This window comes from Eurosta solidaginis, chromosome 4, assembly GCF_040869045.1.
Source record: "Eurosta solidaginis isolate ZX-2024a chromosome 4, ASM4086904v1, whole genome shotgun sequence".
Taxonomy (NCBI): domain Eukaryota; kingdom Metazoa; phylum Arthropoda; class Insecta; order Diptera; family Tephritidae; genus Eurosta; species Eurosta solidaginis.
The window spans coordinates 194,051,683-194,075,035 of NC_090322.1; the positions used below are offsets into that span (position 1 = coordinate 194,051,683).

The 23,353-nt window shown below is 36.3% G+C and overlaps 1 protein-coding gene across 6 annotated transcripts in view; it reads right to left on the bottom strand.

Annotated features, from left to right (window-relative positions):
* The window catches only part of sbm (sobremesa), a 157,806-nt gene that overhangs the window by 47,713 nt on the left and 86,740 nt on the right, over positions 1 to 23,353 (bottom strand). The window contains exon 1 of one of the 6 annotated variants that reach the window (XM_067784441.1): positions 4,897 to 8,570. The exons of 1 other annotated variant lie outside the window; for it this stretch is intronic. Coding sequence is in view for 1 of the 5 variants with exons in the window: in XM_067784438.1 (XP_067640539.1) it covers positions 4,184 to 4,256 (73 nt within the window). In the remaining 4 variants the exon portion in view is untranslated. Of the gene's footprint in view, positions 1 to 4,078; positions 8,571 to 23,353 lie in introns of those variants that run through there. 4 more of the 6 variants (XM_067784440.1, XM_067784445.1, XM_067784444.1 and 1 more) reach the window with 4 other exon arrangements.

Genomic DNA, 23,353 nt, shown 5'->3' on the forward strand with positions numbered 1-23,353 from the left:
CAAGGATTTAAAGATAAGCTAGAACTACTTGAAGACGATCTGCGTGATGAAACTGGTAACGTGGTCGTCGCTGGAGATTTCAATGCTAGGGCTGTTGAGTGGGGAATGCTCAGACTAACTCCAGAAGACGGATAGTACTAGAAATTACTGCTCGGCTTGAATTTGTCAATCTGAATACCGGCGCGACCCCGACATATCAGTGGCCAGGCTTTGGACACTCTATCACTGATATTAGAATGGTATCGCAAAACCTGCTGTCAAATGCGGCTGAATGGAGGGTGATGGAGGATCGAACGGATAGTGACCATAACTACATCACCTTCCATCTTAATGACTCAGGGCAAAGTCGAACAGGGAGAGCGCCCCGTATGAAAACAAAATGGGACGCCTTTGAGGTTGACGCTACAAAGTACTCCGCTGTTATACAAGCGAGTGCAGGACAGATAGTCGACAGTGCCGAAGTGGCGAACGCTACAGTAAGCCACCATGCGTTGCCTGAACCACGCATGTAAGACCTCAATGCCACGAAAAGGACCTAGGAGAGGTAAAAAGCAAGTGCACTGATGGAGTAGCGAAATTGCCGAATTACGCAGGGTATGCCACAGAATGCGGAGACTGGCAACCCGCGCACGCAGTAGGCCTTACGCTGTATTCAACTTAGTGATTTTCCAAATATTTTCAGTTTTGTTTTTTACTTTTCCTTTCAATTCGTCATATCGTCGGACGATTTTGCTAATTTTTGGCACATTTGTTTGTGCACACTTTTTCTTTCTGTTTATGTTTTTTTTTTTTGAATTAGAATCATATACTCGAGTGCTTTGTATTTCCAAACAGTTGAAATTCTCTAGAAAAGTTGTTATAAGAAAAGTGGAAAAAGTTTCTGTCCGTTAAACAGTTTTAGTGTTTTTATTTTTGATTTAAAATAACTAAAAATATAAAAATATGAAAACATCATAAAGTCATGGAGAAGTTATGAATATGATGACTTAAAAACATGAACATAAAGTGAAAGTAATCGCAAACAAGTCTGCCAAAAATGAGCAAAATCGGCTGACGCACGGTGGGGTATTTGTTCAATCTAGCTGGCAAAAAGTCGTTTTTCAAAATATTCCAATTTATTTTAAATATACTCCCTGGCGTTCTCAAATGTCCACACATCTGCAACGTCAACGGAGCTAACCGCGCACATTTAAAGCTATATTATAATTGTGTGCAGTTCAATGTATTTTTGGATTAAAAAGCAATATACCCTTCTAACCTAAATACTTGTTCACCTGTTTAGCCTCAATCAAATCTAGTTACATTTTCTTTTAGGACAGATAAATTTGTTTTTAATTCATATGTTAGATTTCTTATGCCGCATGTTTTAACTGAGTTATCCTTCTTGTAATACTTCTCCTTTTCAATATTAAATCTTTTAATAACCTTGCAAACAAAAAGATATATCCTTTTTTCATGGCATATCATGTCAGTAATTTTTTGGCAATACATAAGCTTGTGTGTGTTTCAAAGTTTATTAACAAGTAAAGGTGTCTAAGTTCGGGTGTAACCGAATATTATATACTCAGCGTGAGCTTCAATTGCACATTTCATTTCAGATAAATCTCTTTTCTACATAACACGTGGCACCGCCCGCTTAAAAAAAAACTTGATAAGTGAAATATCATTGATTAAATACTATTTTTTGTTAAGTTATAGCTTATTATTCTAGTCTACGACCCTTTTAAACTTGTTTTATATCTAAGTTGCCGTGGTCTTTAACCGATCCCATCCATTTTTGCTAGAAATATTGCTTAGCTATAAAAGGGGCGGTGCCACACCTATTTTAAAAAATTTTAGTGTTCCAATTTAATGTAATAATTCAATTTAGAAAGTAAAATTCTATTGATACAAACTCTTTTTCGCTAAGATATATCTCAATATTCCCGTCTACGACCCTTTTAAAAATCTTTTATATAAATGTGGGCGTGGTCTTTAACCGATCTCATCCATTTTTTCTAGAAATATTTCCTGCTATAGGGAAAATTTGTGTACCCAATTTTATTACGATCCGTTCTTCGAGTTATGGATCCCGAAACATAGAAGATTGCTTAGTCATAAAAGGGGCTGTGCCACGCCCATTTTTTTAAATTTGAAGTTTTTTCCTATTTATTGTTATAAATCCACTTGGGAAATGAAATACCATTTATATAAAGCCCTTTTTCGCAAACATAGCAAACATATAGCTTATTTTGTTTGTCCACGACTCTTTTAAAAATCTTGTATATAAAAGTGGGCGTGGTCCTTAACCGATTTCGTTAATTTTTCTTCTTAAGCATTCCTTATAGTAAATGCAATCTCTCTGCCTAATTTTGTTACGATAGGTTTAACGATTTTTGATTTATGATTAATAATATTAGTAAAATTGATTTTATCACAAGTGGGTGGTGCCACGCCCATTTAAATTTTTTTTTTTCAAATATTTATCAAGAGTCTCAATATCAGTCCGACCGTCAAATTTCAACATTCTAGGTGTTCTACTTACTAAATAATCAGGTTTTTTGTGTTTTCCAAAATGTTATATATATAAAAAGTGGGCGTGGTTATGATCCGATTTCGCTCATTTTCGATACCAATCTCTTCTGGGTCCAGATAAGCTCGTGTGCTCGTGGTGAAGATATCTCAATATTTACTCAAGTTATCGTGTTAACGGACAGACGGGCGGATGGACGGACGGACATGGCTCAATCAAATTTTTTTTCGACACTGATGATTTTAATATATGGAAGTCTATATCTATCTCGATTCCTTTATACCTGTACAACCAACTGTTATCCAGTCAAGTTAATATACTCTGTGTGCAAAGCACGCTGAGTTTAAAAACGGCTGCGCATACCCGCGATTTTTCGAGTGGTGATCAATTTTGTAAGAGACTGATACCCTTATTGGCAAAAGGTGGCAACCTTGTAAAAACAGCCTCAGTTGCAACACCTAGGTGAAAAGTCTTAAAATGTAATACTATATTGATGTACTAAATTTGATTCAAATCGGTTAAGCCGTTTCTGAGATCGTCGTGGATATAAAAAGAAATATAAAAAAGTAGGTGGGGTGGCAACCCCAAGTGGCAACCCTTCTTAAAAATGTCAATAGATATGCGGAGTAAAATACTTTTCGTTTGATACCCATATTGACATACATATCTCATGTAATTCCAAAAAATTACCCAGGGTCAATACGAAACCGGGGGCCCAATCCATAGTAATTCTGCGCGGAACACCGTGAATTTACTGCCAAATATTTCTTTTCATAACAATGAAATGAGACAACCACTTTTTGAACAGAAATAACTGCTGTTTTAATTTTGGTCAGCTAGATTGATCAAATACCCCACCGTGCGACGCTATCATAATGAGTTTTTAACTCGCTTAGCAAAATCCTATAACTTCGAAAAAAAAAATTCGACCAGCGAAATATGCTTAACAATTCAGAATATGCCACCTATTTGAAGAAACAAAATCACACAAAACTAAATCAAATGACTTTTGTTATTGATATTAGAGAAAATTTTTAAGTTTACAAACGGCGATGGTTACTAGCACATCTTTTTAAATTTCAATTCTTCATCAGCTAGCTTGTCGGGAGCTGAGCGTTGAACTCGAATCTCCAACAGTGCAAAGGCAGATGCCTTTAGCTGCTCAGGCATATGAATGTCCCGTTGTTCGCTGTACAATTGGTCTCTAAGAATTGCCTTTTTGTTTCCATTCCTTTTGATCACCATGTAGGCACATACACTCTGTATGTAGTTTATTCCTAATAGTGTGGATATGATTTTTAGGCGCGCTTTTGAAAGCTTAGTAGCGCGCATAAAAGTCATATCCACACTACTGGGAATGCTCGAGATTCGAGTTCAATGCTCAGCTCCCGAAAAGCCAGCTGATGAAGAAGTGAAATTCAGAAACATGTCCTAGTAACCATCGCCTTTTGTTAACTTACAATTTTTCGCTAATATCAATAACAAAAACCATTGTATAAAGCAATATGGGCAAAGCTCGCTTATTAAATATATATAAATCAAATTATGTTGGTGTGGCACACGCACATTTTGGTATCATTAACACTTGCATATGTAGATCCTTTCTTTATAGATAATATTGTTGAAATATATGAAATATATAAAAATTCTTTTTTGTTTTTTTGAACACACCTCGATTATCTGTTGTATTATTTTTGCATGCGTTTTTTTGCAAGCAGAATAGTTGTGTGATTTTATCGCGCATGGCATGGACGGATAAAGAATTTTACAAATATCGCCGCTAATATAGAAAACTAACAAACGATGATAGCAACGGATTTTAACAAACTGTTCGCTTATCTTAAACGCACGTCCAACAATAGCTGCTCGATGAGACCTGAGAGTTTGGCACCTGCTAAAGTTTTCTTGCTCGTTGCTAATAATGATGAAAATGTTGTTAATAATGATGTTTCGTAGTAGCTTGCAAGTTTTGCGACGAATTCTCAGACGTTGTCGCATATACCAAGAATCATACACACACACGAAGTAAAAAACGAATCTGACGACAATTGACGATGCGACGATTAAGATGCTTAGCAGCAGAGGAAATGCTAGCCGGGATGCCGGGCAAATTTTTTGTCAAACGTAGCGAATGAGCAAGGCCGAGCCGGCAAGTTTTATATGAATGTATGTATATTAGAAAAGAGTGAGAGTGTATATATTTTTTTTTTTGTTCAAACACAGCGAAAGAATTAAATTAAATATATGCGGGTATGTGTGTGTGTGTAAGTGTAGAACAGTGTGCGCAATGGTTGCGGAAAAGCCTTGGCGAGCAGAACTTCAGTTCTATGTAGGTAAAATTAAAAATTTATTTTTGTGTTTTCACACAAGAAACGTTTACACACTTTAGACGTGCTGTTTAGCAGCTTTTTATTTTTGTTACTTTTTTTTCTTCTCTTTTTTAACTAAGATGCTTAAGTACACATATGTATATTTGTATTCCGGCGTACAGGCATTCGTTGTGCTATGACGTCTTTCGTGCAGCGTCAAAAAATGATGCAAGAGTTTCTGAATGTTGCTAACTCACTCACTTTTCTGTTATGTATAACAAAAATTTTTTTTTGATTTTTGTTGTTTTATTATGCAATGCACTTGCAAATATTTCTTGCAGGAATTTTTTTTTCGTTTTTTTTTTTGGCTTTTTGCAATTTTTTATAAAAGATTTATTCTTTTTGAATTCCTGTTCGCAAACCTCAATAATCTAGCCTTTCTTTATTTATGTGTGTTTGTGAGAAATACAGTTTTATTATACAATGTATGCATCATATCAGTCATTTCTCAAAACAAAAGATTTTTTTAATGTTTTAAAATCTTTTTATTAGTCCATTAGTTAAGAAAAAATTTATAGCAAGAAAATAAATATTGTTCAAGATTTTTTTTGGTTTAGTTAAACATTTTTTTTAAATTTTTTTAATGCCTTTGGCAATTTTTTTTGTTTGATTTTCTGTCCTAGAATTTTTGAATTCTTATTTATAATTTTTTTTTTAAATATCAATTTAAACGCGTTTTTTCTTAAAATTTTGTGCTGAATTTCAATGCCAAATTTTCATAAGCTTTTTTACAAATATTTTCAAGGCAATTTTTCACTTTCAATTTTATATATTTTGCCGACACATATCCTCCAAAAAATTTTCATTCATTTTCAACACTTTCATTCCACATTTTCTTCCAAATTTCTTTGCAGCAACAACTTTGAAGTAACACTTTATTTTAGTATACTTTAACCAGATTCTCACAACATGAACATGAATATTTGCTCATAGAAAAAAAAGCTCACTCTACATTCTTTCGCTACTTCCGCACAACTGAAATTGTAAAATTGCAATATTTTCTAGATATACGTGAATTCTTCTTTTAAACTTTCAGTTATGCTCAATCGTTATAGTTCTCGAGTCAATTATTTTTGTTGGCTTCCAATTTTTTTTTTTCGTTTAATTTACTCATCTGCACTTACTCACTTGTAAACATATGCACGTACATTAGAGTGACACTTATTTTATAATGCTTGTCCGATATAGAATACGTGGTTACAGTTTGAAACAAGTAACGAAGTATAAGTTCATGCGAAACTGAACATTATATATCCAGCTGTGCGCTCTCATTCATATATGTGTTAAGGGTAAATTTAAAGAGAAATGTCACGAACATTAAATGATATGAGAGCAGTTGTTGGCAAAAATTCAAATGTAAGGGTATTAGTGAGAGCTAGAGCATGAGCATCCCAGTAGGAAATTAAAGTTAAAACGGCAACGAGCATTTATTAAAGACAGTTTTATCAAATGTTTTGGAAATTTTGATTTTTGATTCAGAAATATATCGAAACATTCCCAAGTCCCTTAATTCATCAAGTTGTTGTCACTTGGAAGGGCAACCGATATTGTTTTATGTAAATGCACATGAAACTTGGATTGTCAAAGCGGCTTGACACGGTAAATAGCGCAAAACTAGTGGCGATCACTCGCTTAAAACATCATATCTGCTAAACTAATAGGCGTGTGGCAATCAGAGAAGTACAGAATGTTTAAAAAATATGTGGCTGACGTAAAAAACTTAAAGAGTGCTTCATGTTAATTTTTTAACTATTTTGCCAAGTTACTTTAAACATTCGATAGTATTTTTTCCATAGCAGAAGCTCAAGTTTTTTTAGGCTCAGCTAAAAAGGGAGTTCTAAATGAAACTGCTGCAAATTTTATTAAAATAATTAAAAAGAAGTAAAGGTGTCCGTTGGAAGGACCAGGTGGAAAACGATTTAAACTCCCTTTGTGTGACCAATTGGCGCCGGTTGGTGGAGCGAAGGAGCGACTGGCACGCCTTGTTGGACGGCCATAACCGTTTAAACGCTTAAGCGCAAATTAAGTAAGTAAGTAAGTAAAGGTGTGTCGGGTGTAACCGAACATTATATACTCAGCGTGAGCTTCAATTGTACATCTCATTCTCAAGCAGACATGCCGTTTGGTGAACTCAAGCGGACTTCTCCCTAATTTAGGTGGGTATATTATAAACATTTCTAAGTGAAACAGTAGCTACATCAATAGTGTAGTTTTGCGTATGTTAGTAGTCATTCAGGTGGGCGACAAACCGGGAGAAGATTGAATATAACCTCCATATCCTTTGTGGAGTTGGAACGAGTGCGCTTTAAATAAGCATTGTGGCTGACCACTGCATTCTGATCATACTGCTGACTATGCTGTTTCTTTCGAGTGCCGACCACCAAACCGTAATGCCATAGAATAGGATGGGTCTAACGGCAGCAGTGTAAAGCCACAGCATAATGTATAAGCATAGATGGAAGTTTTGTTTAATTGCGGTTAATGATAAGGAGGATACGCCTTTTGGTAAAGATGATGATCTCCGTTTTCCTATGGCTAGGTGAACACGGTGACCAGCCATCCATCTGTTTACACTGCGCATCACTTGGTTTGGCTTAAGCTGTGCCAGCTCGCAGCTTTGTTATGTTATGATAGCTGTCACGTCATCTGCGACAGCAAAAAGGAATGTTCTTTTTGGTATGTGCAAACAAAGTGTCGCTAGAAGTTTTCCAGAGCTTATGCTCTGTTGTCGAGCGCTGGGCTACATCGCCTGTTATCTTCACCTCTCTTCCGTGGGTGTTTTCGTACGTTACGTGCAAGTCTCTCAGGTGGTCCCTCAGTATGTCATTGAGGTACCGTGAAATAGCGTTCTAGTGCCTTAAGCATGTCGTCCTTACTAGCTGATTAAAAAGCATTCTTGGTACCTAGCGTAACCACGGTATTGCACGGTGGAACGCTGTTTTTTATTTTCTCGACTGCGTTTATAACTTCGTCCGTTGGAAACCAAGTCGTCGATCAGACTGTCCTCCCCCGTCCTTTATTGCTCTCGTGAGGTGTTGCTTCAGGAGGTTCTCCGTCTGTTTTCCTGTGGTGTTCAGCAAGCATAACACGCGTAAAGACTGTAGACAGTTGCGGTGTCTTTTGGCTTTCGAAATAAGAACTAGACATGCTGTATTCCATCTAGTGGGGAAAATTCTTGCTTCGAGACATATTTTGTCAATGCGCAACAAAAGATGTGGACAGATATTTGTCGATAGCCTAAATGTTTCCGAGGGTATTCCCTCAGGCCCTCAGGCTTTTGTGGGTTTAATGCTGCGCGTGTCCATTTTGAGATCTATTTCGTGAAATTGTTTTACGTTGCGGTCTCCTTCGGTGAAATGGCCATCTTGTCTGAAAGGTTGGGTGGGATAGAGAACGTCCACTATCCACTTCCTCGCAAAGCATTTTTCGGCACCTAAGTTTGCTTTGCTTAATGTCAGTTCTGAGGGCTTTCTTAGCTCTTTTTAATTGCTCTGACTTTTTGTAGTCTCAGACTTGCAAGAGTTACTAGCATCTGCTTTCTGTGGCATATTTTCCGCAGTTCCGGGACTTGGACGTTTCATAAATTTTTCTCTCGGTGGCATAGAGGCGGAGAAGATATAGCACTTTTTGTTCAAACGTCTTATCCGCTGTACGGGGTGCAGAGAACATGCAAATATCGACCTTGGATGTGCCGCATGTCAAAGCCTTTGATAAGTCGTCCGGTATCTGCCGCTAACCGAGGTCTTAATTAGAGATGATAGGAAAAATTGTCTGTAAAAAATCAAGACTTACTTTTCAGGGTTTTACTTATCCTAGAGTTTCCACCCATGTTGACTGCTACTTAATTCTTGGGGATATGCGTGGAGTATTATTCATAGTATGTAATGAAAGGGCTTGTATTTGGTTTAAGTGACTTATTCATTTCTTCTGCTTCTTCTTGGAGCAGAGATACGACGACTTGCAAATACTCTCTCTCGATATTCTCTAACGGATGTCCTCGAAAAGTTGTAGTCTCAACATGATTGGACCAAATAGACACAGAAGTTATAGGCCTTGATTTCACATTACCTAGTGACATATGGAGACACATTTGCTGAACTACGACCTAGGCATTTATTCTATCTACGTCATCTATTGTTGTCTTCTAACACATGCTAGCATTTAAAAAAAAATAATAATTAAATGCAAGGCGCCATAACCTGCGAAGAAATTTTAGGCCGAACTTCTCTTCCTATTTGCGTCGTGCTCCCTTTTAATTTTTCCTTAAAATTGGTGGGACTGGACCTACTTGTTTTATGCCGACTCCGAGCGGCATCTGCAAGGCAGGTGAGTTTTCACTGAGCGCTTTTCATGGCAGAAATACACTCGGAGTGCTTGCCAAATACTGCCGAGAGGCGACCCTGCTTAGAAACATTTTATTCTAGTTGAAAAAACTTTTTCTAAAATATTTGAGGTTGCTTTGGCCGGGTCGTGAACCCAGGATCTTCGGTGTTGTAGACAGAGCACGGTACCATCACACCACGGCGGCCTCCTAAATTCTAGCATTTGTTTTATCCAATTTTCTTGCATTTGTTACCTCCTCCTATAGATCAGATTTTTGTTTCAGCTCAACCTGTATTATGTTGTTGAGCACCTTTTTTATCTTGAGAGGCTATATAATCGGTACTAGCTCTATGAGGTCTGTAACAGCACTCATATCAGTGCAAAGTTATCGCTTCGATATTTAAAAGACATTAATCTTTTTTAACGGATAGAGCAAACAGCAATCAGCACACAATCCATTGTACAGGTTTACAAGTATGATATGTGTGAGAAGGAAACAATTCCTTTCTCTTTCTAACACACTGCCGTTTGACACTTCGGTCGGGCAAACTAGCGTGGAATCCAGTGGAACATGAGTTTGACACTGAACGAAGTGTCAAAATTATAGGGGTTGCTGTCGTCGAAAGCGATGCAGGGAAACAGAAAAAGGAGCGGAATATCAGAAATGGGTTGCTGTGGTGGTACATTTTTTGAACGAATTTAGTATAAAAATGTAAAGTGCACCTATATGGGTCCTACAGAAAATTATACAAAGCCTTCGATTGGGGTAACTGAGGACGCGTTGTCATGCCAGCATTAAGAATACAAACGGGTTGTTCTACCCGTTCAAAAGTTTTCCGCGAAAAACAGTTTGAAACCGTTGTCGACTGCAATACTTACTTACTTACTTACTTAATTGGCGCTTAACCGTCTAAATGGTTATGGCCGTCCAACAAGGCGCGCCAGTCGCTCCACCACTCTCACACTATTTTTTGCTAAGTGATAGCTTATTATTCTAGTCTACGATCTTTTTAAACTTGTTTTATATCAAAGTTGCCGTGGTCTTTAACCGATTCCGTCCATTTTTACCAGCAATATTTTGTGCTATAAGGAAAATATGTGTACCCAATTTCATTACGATATGCTAATTTTTCTTCGTGTTATGGCTCCCGAAATATAGAAAATTGCTTGGTCATAAAAGGGGTGGTGCCACGCCCTTTTTTAAATTTGAAGTTTTTCCTACTTATTGTTTTAAATCCACTTGGGAAATGAAATACCATTGATATAAAGCTCTTTTTTGCAAATATATAGCTTATTTTATTCGCCCATGACCTTTTTAAAAATCTCTTATATAAAAGTAGGCGTGGTTCTTAACCGATTTCGTTAATTTTACTTCAAAGTATTCCTTATAGTAAATGCAATCTATCTGCCGAATTTTGTTACGATGGTTTTAACGATTTATGATTAATAATATTTGTGAAATTGATTTTATCACAAGTGGGCGGTACCACGCCCATTTTAAAACATTTTTTTTCAACAGTCTCAATATCAGTCCACTCGTCAAATTTCAACATTCTAGGTGTGTTATTTACTAAATAATCAGGGTTTTTGTGTTTTCCAAAATGTTATATATATAAAAAGTGGGCGTGGTTATCATCCGATTTCGCTCATTTTCAATACCAATCTATTCTGGGCTCAGATTAGCTCGTGTACCTGTAACAAATCTAAGACGGTAAAAATGCACCATTAATATGTTCAGACCATGACTATGACCATGGAATCTTGACATTTGTTCTACAGCCGTGCGCAGTGTTCATTTGTTGCTGTCTCGTTAATGACTGAACGCTGAAAAGTAATAATATGTGTGAAGCAAGTCTGGCTCAATTGAGCTATGGCGTGCCGACCACTGTATGAGAGCTAAAATTTACTACTTATACCTATGCAAAAGTCGTCTTCCGTAAAAAGTAAAAAAAAAAACTGCTTTTATCATGGAAACAACGTTGTTACCAAAACTTGTTAAAAGTGACCACTTTTCGTTCGAACTTGGCGTTAAATCTTTTGTGCAAAGCTTAGCTAAAAGATGCGGAGCACTTATAATTTTTTTTTTTCATATACGTTCTTTGCACTAAGATATCTGGTAATGTAGGTACGTGCCATACATAAGTATGTTGCCCATTTGTAATGGGGAAAAATAGAGCTTGGACTATACGCATATTCCAATATAATAATACGGATGTCCATCCGGATAGTCGGTTGACACGGATAAAATTCGAAAAGCGTAGATAACCTGTTGTTGTTGTTGTAGCGATAAGGACACTCCCCGAAGGCCTTGGAGAGTGTTATCGATGTTGTCCTATGCCGGATGCAGATCCGGTACGTTCCGGTAACAAGCACCATAAAGGTACTAGCCCGACCATCTCGGGAACGATTTGGTATAACCACATGCAACCTTCTAGGCCATACCGTCCTCTCACATATATTTTCCACTCGAAAACCCATAAATTTAAACTTAAAGTCTGACAACTAATTAATAAGGCCATAAAATGATTACATTACATTCATTTTGAATCATGATAGAACAACTATAAATGTTTTATATGAAAAATAAAAGAACCAAAACATAATGTCGAAATGCTTTTTGCACAAAGTTATTGACAGGAAATGGTACCTATCCCGTCATTTTTGGACGTGTTTTAACTGCCGACCCCTTTGTTAAGCATTAGTACTCTAGCTTTTATTTAAGTGCAATATCCCATACAATTTCATATGGAAAATCTATAGCATTTGTGGCATGCTTTAAAGAACTAATAATACTAAGTATTAGTTTGATAATTTGTTCAACTTTTTGTACTGATCCTGATTGTTCCAATGAGATTTGGTCGTGATCCAGAGCTCGATGACACAATGAAACGTTTGCCATGTCGTATGAGTAACATAGTTTGGCAATTCACTTGGAATTTAATGATAATTAACAATGCGAAAATTTGGTCAGCTACAATTTAGGAACCCGACAGAGACAATTTTGTCACTTTTTATAATGAAATTTGACATAATACAAAATTTACCTTGATAGATTTTTCTATGGAACAAGTTTTTCAAAAGCTTTTGATTTGTCTTTGACAAACCGACAAAAATCTATCGTGAAAACGTGTCCCTGTCAATTCTATGAAACAAACCTCAGAGCGTGGTTTATCATCAGTGTCTGTACTTTGGCAAATGCTGAATTTTTGGCGGAGCATAACATTTCCAAGCCTACTGAGCTTGAAGGGTATTTGTCCCCATCAAAAAGCAATAATAAACGAGTAGGTACGGGACTGTCTCGTACTGGAGGTGAGTAATAATCTTATCCCATTCGTAATATCCGAACAATCGGCTGTGTATATGATATGTAATATATAGAGAACAGATGTACATAAGAGAAATTTTCGATAGATATCAAAAAATAATAGATCGGTAATCCTTACTGAAAGCTTCACGTTTCTTGTGGCCCATGACTATGAGTCTTATATCTGAACAATAGGTTGTGTGGGGTATAGACTATGTATTCAATCAATCTATACTATTTTTCATACAACTATATTTACCACATACGTATGTAAGTGTTTGATTAAATTTGAAGCTTGTTGTTGTTTGTAGCGATAAGGACACTCCCCGAAGGCCTTGGGGAGTGTTATCGAGTTGATGGTCCTTTGCCGGATGCAGATCAGGTACGTTCCGGTACCAAGCCCGACCATCTCGGGAACGATTTGTTATGATCACATGCGCCCTTCTAGGCCATACCGCCCTCCCACCTCCTACATCCATGAGGAGTTCGTGGTCGCCAGAGCCTCGGCTGTTAATGAAACAGGATTCGCCACGGATAGGTGAGGTTGACAATTGGGTTTGGAGAAGCTATGTATTGCGCTGGCAACCTGAAAGGATATTTTAGTCGCCTCTTACGACAGGCATACCTACCGCGGGTATATTCTAACCCCTAACCCGCTGGGGGTAAATTTGAAGCTTCTAGCGGTTTAGTGACTCATTGGTGTGTCTATCTCTTCTTCTTTAGGAATATACAATTTTGAGATTCGTCACAAACATTATACATATACAATTTCATTTTCATGAAAGGTATAATTAACACACGAAATTGCTTTGAATCCATGTTTTTTTTTAAGTGACAAAAGTTGCTTCATTAATCGCTGTAACTTGTTAATAAATGAACGAAATGTCATGAAATTTTGCAAATGACGTTTGAAGGTTCATATTTTTTAAAATGGATGGATATGGATACAATCATAGTGACGTCATCTAGGTGTCAGTTCAAAAACTTTTCTACCCACGTGTTAATTGAAAAAGAAGTTGGTCTCGGTCTATTAAATAAGATTAAAAATTTTAATAATTATTAATTATATTGAGGGCAATTGTTTAATAATCCATTCACAGTAGGTATGTCTTTTTATTGTATTATAATTAATTAATTTCACATAAAAGTAAACTAATTGTTTAATAAATTATTTCAATTGCTTGTTTAATATATTTATTTTATGAAATTAGTTAATTTAAATTAGTTTTAATTACATGATTTATGTCAATTATTTCCGATTATTTTAATTATATAATTAATGCAATAAAATTATTGTTGTTGATAAATTTTAATTGTTTTTGTAGTGTTGTTGTTTGTGTGCTTATTTCAAGCTAGATTTAGCTTTTTTTCCTCCGCTTAGCTTTAAAAGTTGCGATTTAGCTGTAAGCTTTTTTTTAAATTTTTAGCTCTTTTAAGCCGAAGGCTTTGGGGAGTGTTATCGATGTTGGGGTCCTTTGCCGGATATAGATCCGGTACGTTCCGGTAACAAAGCACCATTAAGGTACTAGCCCGACCATCTCGGGAACGATTAATATTACCACATTAAAACTTCTAGGCCATACCGCCCTCCCCACCCTCTAGTTCCATGAGAGCCTCGCCTGCTAAATATGTGTATGATATTTGTAACAGAATTCCCCTCGCCAGCCCAGAAAGTGTTATGAAAATATTCCCTCCAAAAATTCATTTGCCAGTTATCGTTTGGAGTCAGTGGGTGTAAATTACATACCAAAAACTTGAAAAAGAGGTTCTTAGACAGTGTGGAATGGGTGCTTTAAAAGGACAAAAAGTAGATTTCCTTATTGAAAATATTTTTATCGGAATTCTTATTTTGCAAATAAAAAACAATTTACCTCAAATATATTACGAAAACTTATAGACTATAGTGGAGTTTTATTTATCATGTATCCCTTTTAAATTAAAACACAGATAGCACCTGCTAACAATTTTTTTTTATTTTTTATTAAATTGGCGTAAAAATTAATTTAATATTTTTATTCTGTTATGTCTTTTATGAAAAAAAAGTTAATAAAACGCATTGACAGTTGCTTTTAGCTTTTTTTCTTAGCCTTAAAAACTTTTATTTAGCCTTTTTTAGCTTTTTATTTTTGTCAATCTAGCCTTTTTTCTGAAAAAGTTCTGGCAACACTGCTGAGCAATTTCTATACACTAGCATGAATAAAATGCATACAGACATAACAATAACAAATAAGAAAACTGAAAAAAATTTCACCTACTTTAAAAATGTCTGCTTCGTATTAATAATTGAGAATAATCAATTAATTGAATTTAACGTAATAATTGTTTGATTATTATTATTTGGCTAATTTTAATTGTTTGCTTATTTTTAATTACTTCATTGCTTTTAATCTAAAACTATGACTAATTTTTTCAATTATTTTTACTATTTTTTCAATTAAATAAATATTTACGAGCCGTACCCGTGCGCATCAAATATCAACAAAAATCAGCTATTCTATAAATCAATTAAAACTTACAACTTGCGCTGCTATCTAGCGTACGAGAGCAACTGCCGGTAATGCAGTGCAAATATTCACAATACAAATAGATTTCTTTGTGTGCTCACAGTCGTATATTTTTAGCAAATTATTTTAATAAAATATAGCTAAACAAAAGCACTACGACCAAAATTGCCCAAAGCTCGCTAATAGCCCGAATCTCCATTTTTACAACCAAAACTTTATTTATAGATTTGGATTCCAAATAAGAGCGAGAAAGGAACCCGTGCATAAAAACAGCAATTAGAAATAATATATGATTAGTAGGTCATGCGAAACAAATCAATCATTAAAATTAAAAAAAGCAAAGAAATTAATGGAAACTTAACAGATCGGCTTGAACTATCTTCGGAGTTATATCGCGCTAAATATTTTTTTAGAGGAAACCTTGTTTGCCCCCTGATCCGTTGAATTGGACTCGATTAATAAATTAATAGCCAGTTTAATGTACATAGGTACATATTTAAATATATATAAACTTTATTTATAAGTAAATATGAATTTAATTGCTATTTACCTACATAGGTATATGTAAATATGTATATAGTTTGCTCATCCTCCTCAACAATTTTAAAGTTTGAGTAAATGAGTCTGCTTTTATTCTCATAGTAATTGAACTATCTGAGTGATATTCTGAGAATGTAGATTGGTGGCACTCAATTGGAAATTCATATTTTTACTCTATGTATGTATGTACTTATGTATAGCAGAGCAAATGTATGTACCTATGTATATTTGAATTTTGATGTATCCAACATTGTTTATATTGAAATTAAATTTACTTATACTTACTTGCAAATGTTAATATATGAATAGCCACCAACAAATTTTGCACCTTATATAAGGTTTATTTTATTTCATGGATGGCCATTTAAGGTGAGCAACAGTTCAGCGTGCTGGACTCGTGCCATCGTTAATTGGCGCCTAATCGCATTTGCCCTGCCTTCATTTCTCCTTTGCGATAAATGACGCCAAGTGGAAACACACTAGAGATCAATTCTTATTCCACTTGTTTCTCCCCAACTGAGTGAAATTCTTCCCGATATTTAGCTGCCAAATCTGGGTCCCAGAAGGCTTCTGCGTCTCCTGGATATAGTCCGACTGGAGCGGAAACGATTTGATTGACTATCCGACTCACTTTACTTTCCTTGTTATTTTTCTTGTAGTAGTGCTTCGCTCTATCCAATAGGTATAACCATTCACGAATCGTCATCGAGTCATCGATATTCTCTAACGGAAGTCCGAGGAAACTTGTATTTTCAAAAAGGTACCAACGAGACTTTGGCTGTTAGAGGCGTTGGTGCAACATTGCCATTGAAAAAATGGTTGATGTCATATGGATACACATTACATACAGACATACATTACGTGTGTCGGGGTAAATTCTTACAAGTAGGAGTTTAACCAATTACAGTATTCAGATCGATGTTGAGCCAGAGTGACGGGCGTCTCTCGGGGTAGTCTGCTTTCCTCAGCTTCGACTTTCGCGTATAGGAGTCTGGTGGTTGGTTGGTTGAAGTGGCGAGTCCCAATTGACTCCAATTAGCCCTAATGCGCCGTTTTGATACCACAAACTCGTGAGTTAACCAATGAAAGGGTGTTGTACGAAGACTAATAAACATTTTCTCGCGCCTCAGGGAAAACCCGTCCCCCTATATCCATCCCGTGAGTTTATAAATTTGAGAAGCTCTCCCGGCCTAACATCCTTGAGTTCTGGGAGGCTTTCGAAAAAGGGCTTTCAAAAAACTTTATTCTGCTTCGACAGTGTGCTGGGCATTCGCACAGCAGATGCTCAACCGTTTCCTCCGCCTCCGGACGCTTATAGCTGCAACAGGAGGTATTGTGTTCCAGTCTCATCCGTGCCGCAGGTACCCCAATTTTCCAATGCCCCGTGAGCACTACAACTACTCTGGATATATCCCTTCTGTTCACCTTAAGGACAGCTACAGATCGTTTTTCGTTATATAATGGCCACATGCTCTTGGAAGCTCTACAGTTCTGCAGCCGATTCTACCCATTGTTGGCCTCACTCAACCAGTGCTGGGAGATGCGAACCTTGATGAGTCCCAGGGGTGCAAGGACCTCCTTCGCTCCTGAGACATCGAGAGCCGCTCCACGCCGTGCCAGTTCATCCACCATCTCGTTACCCTGTATGTTTCGATGCCCCGGCACCCATATCAGGGTAACGATCTGCCGGCTCGCCAGAATCATGGCGCTCTCCCTATACTGCCCAACCAAGTTTGATGATATCGTCTCTGACCCGAGGGCTCCAAGAGCCGCCTGGCTATCGGAGAAAATGGCTACCCTGTTGCCGTTACCATTGATAGCCACGAGTGTTGCCAGCGAGGAGACTGCGGATTTTGTTACTGCTCTGAACTTTAGCTACAATTTTGGCTGCATACTCACCAAAATTGGGGTCATTATTGAACGTGACATCCAATAATTTTGCGTGCCGGACAGTCGGTAGCAAATATTATCGTAAGTTGTCAAATATTATCGTAATTTGTCATGTTCACGTCTTAAATAAGGTCGGCGAGGACTTAATCGGTGATAGTGCCAAGTTACGCGCGGCGAAAAAAACTGGAAAGGCCATGGAGGTAGTTGCCAATATTACCGCCCAAATTGAAGAAAGTAGAGAATTGATAGTATCAAGTACTTCGTCTTATTTTTTCACCTCTTTTAAGACGTTATAGGAAGGCGTGCTCACAACTTTTCGTTTTTATAGTAAACTAGCTTATGCCCGTGGGTTTTACCCCATGTTTCTATAAAAAAATGCAAGCTACGCGTAACTGGCCATGGGTAAAACATGAGTTGGTAAGATTGACTTCTGCTACAGCTAATAACTGTTGTTGTATGATAATTCATATTTGTAACGGGATTCCCCTCGTGTAGGTGAGGTTGACAATTGAGTTGCAGAAGCCCTGAAGCTATAAAAGTTTGTATTGCGCTCATCAATCCATTGATTTACAGCTAATGATCGTCCTTGAGTTTCATAGGAAATTTGAGGCATTTAAAATTGAAAAGACAAATCTATCGGTATCAATGGAATCCTTGGTTTTAAACTTTTTTGTTTTCGAAATTTTCCGATAAAATGAATTGCTTCAATGACATTCGTAAAAGTTTTGTGATGAAAAGTCTTGTCCCACTACATAAGCGTGTAGAATCGAAATAACGAAACATAAATATTATGATATTATGGGCCCTTTTTAAGGATAAATCGATGAGAAGAAATTTCTAATGGCTCAAAAGAGCTAATAAACTCAATCGGATATGCACAGCTTGGAACTCTTCCACGACTGTTTTAATAGAGTGATAAGTTGTCTTAGTTCTAGTGATATTAACGTCCTCATTTTAAGGTGCCTAAACTGCCTTTTCTCAAAGCCATTTATAGTTTGTAAAGATAGATTCAAAACTTGGAAGAAACATTAGCTATTAAAGCTTCAGGTGATGTCATAATTTCTCAAAAACTTGCAGGAAAAGAAATCAAATCTTGTAGTAAAGAAATAGGAAGTTGTTTAGCAAAAGCTGCTCCTGAAGTGTTTCCGCCAAAATGCCCTCACATATTTCTATAGAGAGTAATTTTTGTACGTAAAGCAGTCTATAGACGAAAAGGCACGCATTTACTTCAACTGCGGTTGTTCCAGCAAGTAACAGGAAAGCACCACCTTTGGGATGATCTTACACCTTAAATTCTTAGGGGTTTGGTCTAAAACTTGCACCGACTGTTTATGAGTCATGGTGCACACATCGCACACCCTCACTTTGGCCTGACCGTTTGCTTATGTTGCACATCGGTGTGTCAGATGTTTGCAGACAGTGGTCATTTAAATGCGGAGTTGTACATCCACCACACAAAGGGTATCCGCGGTATCTGAAAAAGCAATTGCCATAATGATTTCTCTTTTTGCTCTTACATCAATTAATATCAAATTAAACAGAAATGGTTTTTTCCTGTTCCTTCAGGCGTATCCAAAAATACCAACTCTGGAGATAACATAAAAGAATACTAAAGGAATAACAGCCAAACCCAACTTTGCAATCAAACTTTACGTGTTGAAATAACCTAAGTTTTTAATGCAGCCATAGTTCTGAAAGTCCCATTTGTCTTCTTTTCTTGAATTCCATATATTACTGGTGCTGTTAGGACTTAGCGTCATATAGCTCTTTACCAACTTTCAGTATTCCACTTGTATGTGGTGTTAGGGATTTATCCAATTTAACTCTTTACTGGATTTCAATGTTCTTGCATGAATACTTCCAGAGTTATGCTGTATCAAACATTCCATTTGTATGGTAGGTGCCACCCCCTTTTTTGTATTGAAGTTATGTTTAGCCTATGACCATCTTTGGAAGGTTTCTAGTGCGTGATTCAATTTTAGTTGTGATCGGCTGATCCGTTTAGGCCGCAACCCGATTTATACTTACATACAAACATTCATAATTTTAACTTTATATAAATAGATAGAAGATGTGGATAGACTGAAGTTAACAAAAAATTTTAACGGTGGAAGATTACTAAACATCAAAAAGGAATAACAGCCAACCAACTCTGTAGTCAAACTTTAGCTGTTATAATAACCTAAGTTTGTACGGCAGCTATAGTTCTGAAAAATCCCATTTTAAGAAGGTGCCACGCCCCCTTTTCCCCAATGCCACATTTTACTGGAGGTGTTAGGACTTAACCTCATATAGCTCCTTACCAATTTTCACTATCCTACCATTACTACATCCAGAAATATGCAGTATGATAAATTCCATGTTGCCAGGTTAGCCTTTTCGAGGCTAGATTTAGCCTTTTTTTTGCCTTTAGCCTCGAAATTTTGTGTTTAGCTTCGTGACTTTTTTCTAGCCTTTTTTACTCCGAATATATTTTTAAAAATTTCTAAAATAAAATAATTTCAATAGTTCCTGTGAATACCTAATACCTAATAATATGAGTTCTCTACAAAAGATTAATTCTTTTTCTGCTGAAAATTCGTTGAAAATTTCAAAGCCAGATGTATTTTCTTACTTTGAAAAAGAGAAGTATAGTTATTCTAAAAGTCAAATAGCATTAATAGAGTTGCAGTGGCGAAAACTTATAACTATACAATGGAAAAATGTACACTCCACCATGCAATTTTGGTCGGAAGTCCGAGAACATAAAAATGCATTAAACGAATCTCCTTTTTTAGAACTTGTCGAATTCATATTTAGTTTTTTAGTATTACCACTCAGTAACGCGGAGGTTGAAAGAGTTTTTAGTGGCATGAAAATTCTGAAAACTAAATTAAGGAAGAAACTAAAAATTAAAATGTTTAATGCGCTGCTTAATATTAGATGCTCGTTAAAACGCTTATCTAAATGTTGTAATGACTTTGAAATTACATATGATCTCATATCTATGGTAAATAGCCTAACTTTATACCCAGACATAAGCTCTTCTGATTCTTCAGACGAGGAATGTTTTATATAAATAACTAGCAGACCCGGCAGACGTTGTTCTGCCCTAAATTTGGCTTATCTGCATATATTTTAATAAACTTTTTCCGTCTAACTCTGCCCTACCCCTCTACACTTTTTCCTAATCTTTTTATTCACTCCTCCCTCCGTCTTTTTCGCTTCATCTCTATCTTCGTCTCATTTTATCTCTTTCTCAGTCTCCTTCTCTCTTTTCTCTTCTCTCCAGTTTTCCTCCTTCTTCTTCATCTCTTATTGCCAGTCCCAGAGGGTGGTATGTATTTTGTTCCAGTCCCATTCCGAGTCTCAGTCCCAGTCCCACTCCGAGTCTCAGTCTTAGTCCCAGTCCTAGTCCTAATTCCCGTCCCAGTCCGTCTCTGGTATACTTCACGGAAAAAAGCATCCTAAATACTAGTATATACAAATTTATATACGAAATTTCAGGCAAATCGAATAGGACGTATGTAAATAGGTATGTGGGTATTATTAATTCTTGTCTTTATTTCGGCTTCGCATGCATATTTATCAGTTTTGCCAGGTTGATGCGACTAAATCGAATATCACAATGTACTTTAGAGCTCTCAGCAACAGTTTTTATTTGATATCCATAATACACACACATTCTAGGGGTATCCGGGTCATGTTTTGGCCTATATCTCGAGACCCTAGTCACTCAGCGGTGTAAAACGTACTCTGTATTATAGCACACATCAACAGCTTCAATTTGATACCCATAATATAAAAACACATTCTAGGTGTATCCGGGTCCATGTTTTGGCCTATATCTCGAGACCGTAGTCACCCAGCGGTATAAAGCTTACTCTGTACTATAGCACTCATCAACAGCTTTCATTTGATATCCATATTGTATAAACACATTCTAGGGGTACCCGGGTCCACGTTTTGATCTCAAGACCCTAGAAACGTAGCGAAAAAAGGTAGACGTTGGCCGATTCTCAGACCTACCCAATATGCTCACAAAATTTCATGAGAATCGGTTCAGCCGTTTCGGAGGAGTTCAGCCTCTAAAACCGTGACAGAAGAATTTTATATATTAGATTAGTTTGTAATATTTTTTTTATGTATATACACATTTGCAATCATTTAAAGTAATTCCATGTGCTAGTCAAAGAAAATGTGCCTGACATGTTTTGAAACAGGAAGTTATGCTTAAGTTATGTTTATAAGTTTTTTTATAAAAAAATTTTATGAATTAACCAAAAAATTTCTGGCCTTTTTTTAGCTTCTTTTTTTCTAAATTTAGCCTTTTCTAACCTTTTTTTTGCCAATCTAGCTTCTTTTTTTTGCATCACCTGGCAACACTGGTGCCAACGATGGACTTCAGTCTCTCGCACGCCTTTTTTAATCTTTTATGCGACACTGACTTATTCGACAATATTGCGCGAATAAAATTGTATTACCCTCGGTACTACAATAGACAGCTAGTTTTTGCATATGAGTATAAATTCAGTTTGCTAATGCCGTGTTTGTTTTCATTGTAAGTGTCGATTTTTCTTGAACCGCATAACGTATGTATGTTTATAATAACAATAGTTTCTTATTACCTATGGTTTATATGTATTTGATTTTGCTTCATTTTCGTTTGGTGTATGAATCGATCAAAAACATATTTACGATAAGAGTACCATCGGTAAAGAGGACTAAACAAAGTTTAAAGCCAAATAAAATGACTAATACTTTGAATATTAAATAGTATTTGTAAACATAAAAGAAAATATGAGCTCGAATGGAAGACAAGTTTACATATATCTATTTCAGTGGTATACTCGAGAGCTTCGTAGAGCTTCGGAAAAGTATTTCAAGTCCACCTCCATGTCGTGTGAGCGCAGCGACAGAGATTCGGTAAACCAAGCAGTCAATCAGTTTTAGCTTGTACTTCAAGCAGAAAACATCTGATGTAAGAATTCTATGCTAAAATATTCTCTAGTAAACACATTTGTTATCGAAGCTCTGCCGTCGTTGTGCACCACTGATCTATTTTCATAGCTCTTGCAGTTAAAAGAAACTTCATATTGTGACGAATATTAGCATCACTAAGCTGATACTAAATAAATAATCACGTAACAATAAAAAAACATGAAGCGGCCACTCGTATATACATGAACACATCAATCATCATTTACGCACATATATAAAAGGCAACGAAGAGATAAATCTCTCACAGATGTAGTAATCAGCCGAAGTTGTTACTGACACATACAAACGCATATGGGGAAATCCGCCAAGCTTTGGTTTTTTTTTGGAGAACAAATTTTTTTTTGAAACATGGTATCACGCAAATATCTTTTTGTTAGAAACATTGGGGGGTGAATTGGAGCTATAGTGCATCGCCGTTACGCGTCTTACATAATGCCTCAAAAAGATATAGTCAAAAGATCGAGCAAAATATATATAAATTGAGGTCGCAATGTTAAATATACATTTATTTCAACACTTCTGTACCGATTATATCGAAATTTTAACAAAATATGGAGATATATGCAGCTGTTAGCTATGTAAAATTTTTTTGATACACGAGACCCGGTTTTATAGATATCGGTACAAATATAAAACCGAATAACCGCCAAATATTTTTTACTGCAAATTTTAACACTTTTCTACCGATTGTTTTGAAACTTTAAAAACATATAGATATGTGAACGAAGTATGTTCAGGTAAAAAAGTTTTAATACCCGAGATCCGGTTTTGGAGATAATGATAAAAATATAAACCCGGAAAACTTAAAATTTTTTTTCTTATTTAAAAATTTTGAAATTTTATCATGATGTACATATCTATGTGGGGTATATTCAGGTAAAATTTTGTTGATACCCGAAATATTTTATACCCGTTTGTTAATTTTTTCTCT